We start from the raw sequence: 11,417 nt of genomic DNA, 5'->3' as shown, positions 1-11,417 counted from the left end.
GCATTAACCCACAGCACCACACCAGGAGTCCCCCAAAATATAGTTGTTGTTAAGTGCCATTAAGTCAATTCAGACCCATAGCCACCCTGTATAGGGTTTCCAAGGAGCAGCTGGTGAACTTGAACCACCGACCTTCCAGTTCAAATAACTTTGCAGTCTGATGCATTAACCCACGGCACCACACCAGGACACCAAAATATAGTAGGTTATCTGTTAATACATCAATATTGTTAAGTGCCCTTGAGTCACTTGCAACTCATAGCGAACCTTCATAGGGTTTCCAAGGCTGCAAATCTTTGTGGGAGCAAGCATTCTCATCATCTTTCTCCCTCAGAACATCTCACCATGTGATTCAAAATCCAGTGCTTAACCTTACAGCACCACCACACTCCCCAAAATATCCACATAGCTTAATTCTAACCATTTCTAAAGAACAGTTCTTCACTGAGTGGTGTCAGACATACTTGGCACACAATAATGGCCACTATTTTTATTCCCCTCCTTCAGGTTTCAATTCCCCAAATTCAAAGTGCCCACGTGCCTTTTATGTTCATACAGGGACTTCCCCTCTATCTTTCCCCTTCTCTTCTCTTGTGGCCCCATTTAGCTGCAAGTCTCAAGCATCACCTCTTCCAGGAAGACTTCTGTGATTGACACCCCCACCCCATATTTCCTCTCCATCCTCCACAACAGCCCTCACCCTTTGTAGTCTACAAGGTCTTAGTCCTTCAGAGCCTGGGGCCCCTGATCCTGTGGGCTCCCCTCCCTGCAGCGTTGACCTGGCCAAGAAATGAACTCCTCTACCCACTCCCCTCAAGCTTGCCCCTTGCTCTGCGTGAATACTGGGCTGGTAGGTTCTGTTCTCCACCCACAAAGATGTCCAAAAGAATGTTTCCCCTAAGTGTTATGCTGCTCTGCCCACATTCAGTTTCACTTTCCCCTAAATTGTGATCTCACCATGCCCGTCAACCCCACCCCAGGACCAGCGTTCTTTCAGCATTGGCACGCCTTCAAGCAAGGATGTGTTACCATTAACACTGAGTGGGCTGTGCAATAGAGCAGGTACCCGAGGAATCACTAGCTCACTTCCTCATCATACAGTTCATGGTCCTCAGGGAAGGCAGGCACAAACACTGGAACAAGTATCACTTCCAGGGCTCACTGGGCCTCCAGGGGACTGGGAATGTGGCTGGTGGGAATTGGAGATCCCACTTCATCACAGCTAAAGGGGGTGGAGGGCATGGGTAGCCCCAGATATAGACCCTCAAGCTGCGGTTAGCAATGGAGAAGGCAGCTTGTGGGGGGCGCCCTAGAGATGAAACCTGAATCCCCATGGCTAGGAAGTCCATTCTGGGCCCCGGGGAGGTCTCAGGAGGAAAGAGGCACTGGTAGAAACAGTGGCAGCTGACCCTGAGAAAGGGGAAGCAAAGGGGACTCTCACTTAGCACTGATTTTTGTCTGTGTTTTTCCACAACACTCCAGGAAGTAAGCATCATTTATTTAACTAGAGAAGTCAGAGAGGCTCATCTCTGGGACCCCAGGGGATTGGGGCTGGGCTACCCGACGAGAAACTGACTGAGCTCTTGGGGCCGGGCCTTGTTGTTTGTATGAGGCCCTTCAACCCATGCAGAAATAGGCAGTGCCCTGGGTGGGACAGAGGAGGATAATCACAGTCCAGCGTGATGACGCTGCTCATTAATTGGGGGCCCAATTCTAACCCACCTTTAACTCCACTACAAAGAGGTACAACAGTGGTCCCTTTGAGATAATCATCAAGTGGGGGGTACACAGCAGGGATGATTTGGTGCCCCCTGGCAAGGCAGTAGAGGCATTGCTTCATGGACCTTTGTAACCTACTCCCAGTCCACCCAGTCCCCGTTCCTCCTCTTATTGATTGTAAACACATTTATTTCTTTTTGAGGGTTTTAGTCCTCGGGCGAGAGGTATAGGACCAGCAGGGCTCCCCTTCATGCTGCCCTGGGTCCCAGCTGCCTTGCATGCAAAGTCGGTACTGGTAGATAGTCAAGTCCAAGTCTTCAGGAGTGGGGCTAGGAGTAGCAGGCCCTACTCTTTCCTGCCCCCACCCCCACTAGCCTGGGCCTAGTCTGCACCCTGAGAGTGGGTCCACTGCAGTAAGGTCTTCTTGGTTGCTGTCAGCCTTCTCCCTCCCCCCACCCTCTCTGTGCCCTCCTTCAGGGCTCCCCCAGGATGCAGAACCTGAGCCACACACTCTGGCCCCTCACCCCCTCACTCAGGCCTACACAAGCCGTTTCTGTGGCCCTGCCTCCCAGCCAGGGAGCCAGCAAAGCAGGGCTGGCCCAGCGCTCCTTCAGGCATCTGCACTGTGTACCCAGCTCAGGGGACGGGCAAAGCCTTGTCCAGAAAATGGCTGTTGCAGAAGAGAAGCACGGGACCGCCTGACTCAGCCCCTCCAGGCTTCCGTTGTCTCCCAGCCTCCAAACATTGGCTCATGGCTGGGCCTGAAATGCTGAGAGCCTCAGCTCTCCCAGGTGTGTTGACAATGCCCTCAAGGCCGGGCTCTGGGTGACCAACCAAGGCTGCTACTTGAGGGCTCTGAGGACAGCCTCCAGCTTCATGGCTATGGCCAGGTCACCCTTCACCTTCAGCCGCCCACTCATGTAGGCTCCCAGGGGCCGCAGCTCCCTGCACAGCAGAGCCCGCAGATCTGCCTCAGTCATCTCCACCACCACGTCGGGGATGCCCTCAGGCACCCCATGTCCCACCCTCCCTTGCCCTGTGGAGGAAAGAAAACAGAGCATTAGGGTGTTGTATGGGGGTGGTGTGCTGCAGAATTCCCCTGCTGACCTCCTTGGTAAAATGAATCTTATGAAAAGCCCACCCTTCCTCTGTTTCAGAACTGCTGAACCGTGGGGTTTGCACATCCCATGAAGAGAAGTAGAGAGTCATGGTGAAGAGTTCAGGCTCTCATATCCTGGATTCTAGTCCTGTTGACGGTGTGGCTGCTTAGAGCCTCAGTTTCCTGATCTGGGGAATGGGGATGATGACAAGCCCTAAATCACAGGATCATGATGAGCAGTAAGTGAGAGAATGTGCACACAAGAGCTTCTCACAGTTCCTGGCCACAGTCGGCTTTGCACTGACCAGCTGACAGTCGAGGGCTGAGCCTGGGTGACAAGTGTCTGAGCTCCCCTGGCTGCCGTGATTTTTCCCCAACTGTTGGCAGGAGTAGGAGATGGCCTAGAAGTGGCAGGGAGGTCATCTCACCTGTGGTGAGATCCAGGAAGTATATGCTTTGGGCGCCACTGGGCAGGACCACGTTGAACTGGTAGCAGGCTCCGACCTGGCTGACCAGGGCTTCGGAAAGGAAGGGCTGCAGAGCAGTCAGCAGCCCCTCGGCCACAGGCTGCTTCGGGCTGGGCCCAGCACTCATGTGGTGGGCCGGGGGCTCAACTTCACTCACCAGCTCCAAGGTGTCTGCTGGGGAAGGGAGGCAGAGAGAATGTGGGAGCTATGTCATGATGAGTGTGACCTCTGCTTTGTGAGGCTGTTCCCGTCCATCCCCTGCAGGCCTCTGTTCAGCTTCCTCCCCTGCTAAGAAGCCTCTCCTGAGGGTCCAGCTTTCACCCCCACCCCAGTTCAAGTGACTCAGGCTTTGAGTATAAAACTCTCTTTCCAATGACTTTCAAGGCCCTGGAGGCTCCCTTGAGCCTCCACACACTCCCAGAAACCTGGGCTCTTCTCACTGCCTTTGCTAGGGCAGCTTGAACAGCTGGGCAGGATGGGCACTGCTCAAACATGCCTGGCTAAGAGAGCAGATGTCTAGATGCAGTGTGTGCTGTGCTCTCCTTGCCGAGCTGAGAGCTCTGGGGTGAGGGTCCATGTGCCCGGAGTTGATGCCTTTTTCTGTCTCCAACAAAGGTGCTGTCTGGGCTAGAGAAGCCCTGTCCACCACCAGCCCCCAATGAAACATTACACAGTTTCCTTTCCCACTCTCAGCCCAGCCTCTTCTCCTCTCCCTCTCCCCCTGCTCAGAGCTCCTCACCTGGCCCTGGGGGCGGGGCACCTCCTGCCATTGAGGACATGCCTCCTCCCAGGAAGTGGAGGGCCAGCTGCTGGAGGGCGCTGTCTAGGTTGGTGCCCGTGGCAGGGCTGTCCGGGGGTGGCTGAAGCACTGCTTCTACTGCTAGCTCCACGCGGTCCACTTCCAACCCCCATGCCCTGGTCACGTCATTGATCTCCAGCTGGAGAGGGGCGTGGGGAGAAATGGGGGGCACTCACTACACCTTCTGGACCCTCAGGGGTGGGCTAGGGTAGAGAGAGCTGAGGGCGAGAGGCAGGGCTCTGCCAGCTGACTTGGAGTTCTTCTCCACCAACAAGGAACCTCAGAGAGGAGTTTGAGGAGGGAGGCTACAAGGCAGAGTGGCTTTTTGGAGCGATCCTGGTTTCTGTGTGCACGCTGGATCTGGAGGGGCTGACTTTGGAGGCAGGGAAGCCAGTCACTATGGCTCTGTATGCGGCAGGAATAGCTGTGAAGCTGAGATGCACTGAGGGTGGGACCAAATTCTGCCGATTACTTACTGCCAGGGCAGAAGCACTAGCTACACTAGACGTGGAACCATGCAGTTTGTTGGCTGATTGGATGTGGGAAGGGGAATGGGAAGGCGGAGCTACAGAACATTAGTTTTGAGGTAGTTCATGACCATTGGCATTCCCCTAGAGAGAACGCTCAGAGGAAGAAGGAACCATGGGAGTTGGCATCAACTCAATAGCAAAAGGTTTGAATTTTTTGGTTTTAGAAAAGGAAAGATATAAACTTTTAGAATACATAAAGTTTGAGGTATCTATGCTACAATCAACTGTCCAGCCGGTACTTGCACAAGTGGTTGAAGCTGGGCAGAGTGTGGTGAATAATGAGTGTCCAGTGGCATGTAGAGTCCTCTCAGGGAGGCCAGAGAGGAGAGGAGGACAAGGGTAGAAACCTGGGGTTGATGGGCAGAACACAAACGGTGCAACCAGGAGTGACCAAGGGTGTAAGGAAGGAAAGCAGGGATAATGTAGGATAATGGATGTCAAGGGATCTGAGAGAGAAGGCAGGGTCCACGGAGTCAAACTGCCACCACGAGGTGAAATAAACAAAAGACTGAGAGGTTTCTGCTGGGCCGGCAAGAGGGAAGTGGCCATGATGTTGGCCAGAAGTCTCTCAGGGGGTAGAGGGAGATGGGAGCAGAGGGCTGGAAGCCTGCTGAGGGAAAGGGGAGAGGGAGTGAGAGCTGGAGGAGAGTGGGCAAAAGGAGAGCCTACTTCAATGCAGAAAAGAGAAGGAAAGAGAGAGCGAAAATAGAAAGGAAAGGTGGAGTCCAGAGCATTGCCTGGTGCAGCCACGAGCCGAGCCACAGACACAAGAAATGGAATGCTTCCAAAGAGGCAGAAGCAGAAACACTGGAAAAGGAGGAAGCTGGGAGGAAGCGGTAAGATTTCCTGTCTTAGAGCTTTCTCTCCTGAGGATTGGGAGGCAAGGCTGACTGCAGAGTGAGGGTGGCAGGGAAGGGCGTGCAGGCAGGCAGTGAAGGAGAGGAGCAGCCAAGCTGGTGAGAGATGAGGAGTTTGCAATTCTTTCAGATGAAAAAGAGGGCTTCGTGTGTGCAGGACTTGAGCTGAGACCCAGTTCCAACTCCACTCTACCAGCAGACAACTCAGTCTGGCAATGGGCCCTTGCTGACTCTAGCACAATGGTGAGGGACTGACTTCCCCCTCAACTGCTTCTCCCACACCAAAGTATATAAAACAAGCTGAGATTGATTTTCTCTTCCTAAAGGTCTCAGGTTCAAAGCCCCCAGCCACTCCTCAGGAGAAAGATGAGGCTGTCTGATCCTGTGACGATTTACAATCTCAGAAACCCTAGAAAGGGTCGCTGTAAGTTGGATTCAACTTGAGGGCAGTGGGTTTGGGTTTATATTTTTGGTAATGATGAATTAAAAGCCCTGGTTGTGCAGTGGTTAAAGCACTTGGCTGCAGCTCCATAAAATCTTTTTTACAGCTTCAGAAACCCTCCGGGGGCAGTTCTGTCCTACAGTGTTTCCATGAGTCAGAACCCACTCAGTGGCAATGGGTAAAGGTGAATTAAAATGGAGAGTTTTGCCAATAAATATTGTTGTCAACTTGTTTTGTGAGCTATGTCAGACTGAGCACTGCATTGGGGTGGGGATTGGGTGGTCTGACTCTGGTTCAGCTGTACTCTTGACCATGGCTCTTACTGTTGCCGACCCATAGCGACCCTGTACAGGGTTTCCGAGGGTGTAAATCCTTACTCATAGCGACCGTGTATAGGGTTTCTGAAGAGCAGCAGCTGGGTTTGAACCACTGTAGTTCACAGTCCAGTACTGATGCTACAGTGCCACAGGCTCTTAGTGGCAAGTCAAATCATTTCTTTGAGCCTCCGTTTCCTCCCTGCAAAATAAAGCACTGATACCTGCCTTCTTGTTGCAGCAAACATGTGAAGCTGAGATACACTGGGGCCACCAACAGGGCTTTCTGTAAACTATCAAATGATGCGGTGTGCAGGAGAGAGGTATTGTTACTCTCACGGACATTTCCTGGGGAATTTGATTTGATTGGTTGATTGCCAATTAACCTCCTGAGGGGATTGGTCCCTACAGGAACAGCATCTACCCCACTTCTCCCACCCCCGTCCTCAAAGCCTAACTCCATGGGGAGAGCAGAGCCGAGTGGAATGGGGGAGAGAGACTTCATTCACATTACCCAGTCAGACCTGGAAGGGTGCACCAGGGACACACCACAGAAAGGGGCTCCCTCCTGGTGTGGTACTGTAGGATCAGCTCTAGACTGTGAACCACAAGGTCGGCAATTCAAAACTCACCAGAGGCTCCTTGGAAACCCCACAGAGGGTCGGTATGAGCTGGAACCGACTGTTGTTGTTGTTAAGTGCTGTCGAGTCAGTTTCGACCCATAGCGACCCTGAATAGGGTTTCCGAGGCTGTAAATCTTTATGGGAGCAGATCGCCTCATCTGTCTCCCGCGGAGCAGCTGGTAGTTTCGAACTGCTGACTTTCCGGTTCGCAGCCCGATTCGTAACCACTACGCTACCAGAGCTCCTTGGAACCGACTGAGTGACACTTTAAACAGCACCATTTCAGAGTAGGGAACTCTCTTATACATGGAGAAGAGACAGGAATAGTCCAAATAAACCCAAGCCTGCCCCTTTGTTCTGTTCAGAACAAACAAACAAACACATGTACACGCCCAGGAGACAGTATTGTAGAGGGAGGATTTCCTAGGTGCCCAGCCCAGCTATTTTACTCACCTGCTAGCTCTGTGAGTCAGGGACTACAGGCAGCCCCTGAGGCCCAGTGTTGTCATGGCAACCACGGGCCTGAGGAGTAGTGAAGGTTAAAACCTGAGAGTCAGAGGTAGGCTGGGAAATTTCCATCCAAGCCATTTCCGCCTTCTCAGGGCCGTTTCACTTTTCAGAAGCACATGTACCCAAGGATGCCTTGTGCCCACCTGCCACTCCTCAGTTTACAGTCCCACCCATTGTCTCACCAGCAATTCAGAGGTCATTGTTATTGTTCATAGCAACCCTGCGTAGGGTTTCCAAGAAGAGACTGGTGGGTTTGAACCACTGACCTTGTGGTTCCTAGTCCTACAGCACCACACCAGGACATATGGTAAACTGACGCCCAGAACAAGCTGGTGCTTTGTACAAAGTGAACCGGGGAGGAGAGGGCACTGGGCTGCCTACCAGGAGCTGGTCACTGATCTTGAGTTTCTCCAGCTGGATCTCCCGCAGGGGCCTCTTCAGCAGGGCCTTGGTCATGGCATTCTGTGCTGTCATGCGCGTGGCTGTGTTCAGGTCCTTCACGGTCATCACTGACAGTACTGGGTCCCAGATGCGGAACTGGACATCGGCCCCCACGGACAGCACAGCCCCGTCCTTAGAGGCCAGCTGTTGGAGGAGGCTGTGAAAGGGCTGGCCCAAGGGGCTGGCACTGTAGGGTGGTCAGGCCCCTGGGACCACCTTGCCTGACCCACCCACCTGACCACTAGCTCCTCAAAGGCAAAACGGCATCATCGAGTGCATGGGGTTAGGTGTGTGGAGGCAAGGTGCCCTCCCGGTCTCCATTCCCAATTTTCTGGTCTTTCTGTACCCCCTCCTCCTACCACCAACACACACTCACAGGCCCAGAGCTGGTGCTCATAGTATACTATGCAAGCCCCCATGCTGTCCAGAGGAGCTGAGAGGCTCCTCACCTTGCAGGGAGGGACATTGAAGGCTCTTGTCCTCAGATCCACCCTCTGGAAGGAGTCAATGAAGGGCAGGAGCAGAACCATGCCAGGTCCCTGCGGGGTGCGGATCCGGCCCAGCCGGAACACGATCATCCGCTCATAGGTAGGCACAATCTGGTGGTAAGGGAAAGGGTTGAAAGTGGTAAATCTGGACTGGCCAGTGACTTCTGCCCAGGTACCTCTCTTCCTCGCCTTGGTCAGTTAGGTATCCTTACCTGTTTTCAGATGAGACAGTTTAAGTGACTTGCTCAAAAAAATCATAGAGTCACTGGTAAAACCGGCAAGATTTGAACTCAGTTCTCTATATGACTCCAAAGGCCAGACTCTCAGCTACTACACTCAACTGATTCTCGGGGCAACTTTCCAGGCTGTGCTTCAAAACTATACATGATCCCCATCAGGAAAGTGTCTGCCCTTGGCTTCCTTACAGGGAGAGGCTAAAATATTCTAACACCATCCCCGACTTCTGGTCCCTAGAAACTTCAACAACAAAAAAGGCAGATGTGTCCAAATTGAGAACTGGTGGTTTAAAGATGCAAAGTGAGTTTCCTAGGATCACCCAGCATTTCTTTCAGTGCGGTTTTAGAACTAAGGTCTAGAACCGTCTAAGGACTCCCTTTCAGGCCATACCAAACCAGAAGCTTTCTCATAAAGATGACTGTTGCCTAGAACCACACAAAGGACAGGCCTGCCACTGGGGCTTTCAGCTTCCCTGCAAGTTTCCAGGATGAACTTTGATGTGTTGTCAGTTATTTAGTCATATCTGACTTGGGTCCCATCTGTATAGCAGAATCCAATGGTGCTCGGGCCTATGCCACCTTTGAAGTCATTCGTATGTTTGAGCACTCTATTGTTCATCCTTTTCCTATCTATACCACCAAGTTGGTTCTGTTTCTAATCTAGCCTGACCCAAAAGGCAGAACATTTGACAAAGATTATTTGTTATGTACTTTCAAGCCAGTGTCCTTGTTTCAGGACTTGCAGGTTTAGGATGACTTTGGATAAATCTGAGGCTCTGCTTTCTCATCTAGAAGACTAATCCTGGGAAACTAATCCTTGCCCAGCCCATTTCCCAGAGGTGGGATAATACATTGTTTAGGGGAAGTGGGCAGAGGATAGGTGATTCGTCCTTGGCAAACCAGCTTTACCTTCAGGGCAAACCATCCAGAAATAGGGAAGGTAAGCAGCAGCAACAAGAATCCCAAGAAACTGATAAGACAATGGCAGAGGCAGGATGACCAGCTCTGGGGCACATCTGGGGAGAAAGCAGAGGTAGTCACGGAATGCCAACTGGGTCTGGTAGAACAGTAAAAAGTTGTTCAAGTAGACTGTTTACCCACTTCCCCTTCAAAGGCCCCTTCCTTCCTTCATGGGGTTCTCAATTAACATCCTTGCCTAATACCCTCCATCTTTGGGCAAGTGCTAGTTAGGGACTGTTTACCTTCCTCACACTAAAACTAGCCAGTTCTGAGTCCTTCTCCCACAAGCTCTATGTTCTAGGTACTAGCCATTGACTCTGAGTATCTAATTCAATGCTCCTCTTGTTGGATTGAGCAGGGACACATCCCCTTGTCTGATCCGTTGCCTAGTCAAACCTGGCACAGAGCTGGTTTCACTTGAATAACACTTCTCATCTTAAACTAATGCCTTCGCTTAACACATTACTGAAAGATGAATAGGTGCTAAGAGGTTCTTTGTTTCTTCCTAATGCCCTCATTATTAGCTGCTGGGCAGCCCCAGGTACAACAGAACCAAACACGGCACTGCTGAAACCTGTTCAGTTTCACAGCAACATGCAAACCTCCAGACAGATGAATCATGGCTGCGCATGTGCTTCACTGGACAGGAATAGAACCCAGGACTCTTACATGGAAGGCAAGTGGCCTAAGGATTAGTAAATGCATGATTCATTTCAAATAGCTCAAGTAGAAGGTGGGGAACCAGGAAAATGAGGCTCATCTGAGTCAGAGGTCCTGAACCCTACAGGAAAACCAGGAGCAGAGACAGGTCCTGACTCTGGAATAAGATTATTCTCCTGCTTTCCCACCCCTCCTAATTCTGGACAGGCAACTGAAAGGAGCTTCTGCTTTATCCTTCTAGGAATGCTAGATAAGGGCTGTTGTCAGTCTGGGAGGACCACGGTTTGGTTGTCATGCTGAGGAATACGGGAGCTGGCCTGTGGGTCAGGAGAGCCATGGAAGGCTTTGGAACAAGAGAATCTGCACAAACTACCTGGCCTGCGCATCTTCACCAGGAAATTGGGGTGAAAACTAAGCCATTTCTCGGCAGCCAAGTGTGCTAACAACGCTGTGACCTCTTCTGTCTAGACCTTGGTTTCTTTCTATGCAAATCAGTGTCTTGAAATCTCTTCTCTGGCCTAGAGGGCTGGTAAGGGCCAAAGCTCTAGAAGAAGAGTCGCAACCCCATGGTCCCAAGGAGAATGATCAATGGCCAGCAGCTCAGCTCACGGTCCAGCCCTCTCGGTACCTCCTCTTAGGGTGTGCGGGCGCCAGGCCACCTGGATCCTGAGAGGGTAGGGAGTTGGGGGCGTAGGGGTGCCGGTTGGTTCCCCCACGGACCCGCTGTGTTGGAAGACCACTCACCGACCCCGGGCCCCACGTTGCCCCGTTCCGGGGACAAGCAGCCCTTCTGCGACCCCAGGAAGCCGAAGCTCGACTGCTGGAAGCGGTCAAAGTCCCCCAAGGGCAACGCCCGGTACCCGGACCTGCCGAGCATGGCGCTTGAGCCGGGGCACTGGCCACGACCGGCGCGGCGCCGGACCTGACCAGTCGGCCCCGCAGTGCCCCGCCCCTGCCGCGGTTTCGGCCTCCGGCCACCACTTCCAGCTTCACCTGTGCGTCCACTAGCGGTGGCCAGGGAGCGGGGAGGAGGAGGTAGGCCAGGCCCCTCTCCCGTTGCCACATAGCGCCCCCTACCCTCGGAGGACCACACTGCGACCACGGCGAGTCAGGGGAGACGGGAGTGGTTCTTGGGAGCATGGGGAGCCTGAAGTCCATTCTTCCTTCCAGGCCTTAAGGAAATAGCCAGAAAGGAACTTGGGCTTTGTAAGGTGGATTCCAAGATTCCAGCCTTCGTATCATATCCTCGCCAAACTCAAACACTGGTGTAAA

General features: G+C 52.6%; 1 protein-coding gene across 5 annotated transcripts; it reads right to left on the bottom strand.

Moving 5' to 3' along the window:
* Positions 1-2,535: 2,535 nt before the first annotated feature.
* STOML1 (stomatin (EPB72)-like 1) lies at positions 2,536-11,154 on the bottom strand. 5 transcript variants are annotated; one of them, XM_006866497.1, is made up of 7 exons: positions 10,890-11,154; positions 9,435-9,541; positions 8,251-8,400; positions 7,742-7,945; positions 4,025-4,223; positions 3,247-3,456; positions 2,536-2,755 (listed from the first exon to the last, which is right to left on the bottom strand). In XM_006866497.1, the coding sequence occupies exons 1-7, from the start codon at positions 11,020-11,022 to the stop codon at positions 2,562-2,564; spliced, it is 1,197 nt and encodes a 398-aa protein (XP_006866559.1). In that variant the 5' UTR covers positions 11,023-11,154; the 3' UTR covers positions 2,536-2,561. The 5 variants fall into 5 exon arrangements, with proteins under 5 accessions (XP_006866559.1, XP_006866558.1, XP_006866562.1 ...); XM_006866496.1 differs by having other exon boundaries at positions 2,562-2,755; positions 3,247-3,459; XM_006866500.1 differs by lacking the exon at positions 3,247-3,456 and having other exon boundaries at positions 2,562-2,755.
* Positions 11,155-11,417: the final 263 nt, after the last annotated feature.

This window comes from Chrysochloris asiatica, unplaced genomic scaffold (assembly GCF_000296735.1).
Source record: "Chrysochloris asiatica unplaced genomic scaffold, ChrAsi1.0 scaffold00092, whole genome shotgun sequence".
Classification (NCBI taxonomy): domain Eukaryota; kingdom Metazoa; phylum Chordata; class Mammalia; order Afrosoricida; family Chrysochloridae; genus Chrysochloris; species Chrysochloris asiatica.
Note: the sequence above shows the minus strand (reverse complement) of the source record. Positions and strands in the feature narration are given on the sequence as shown.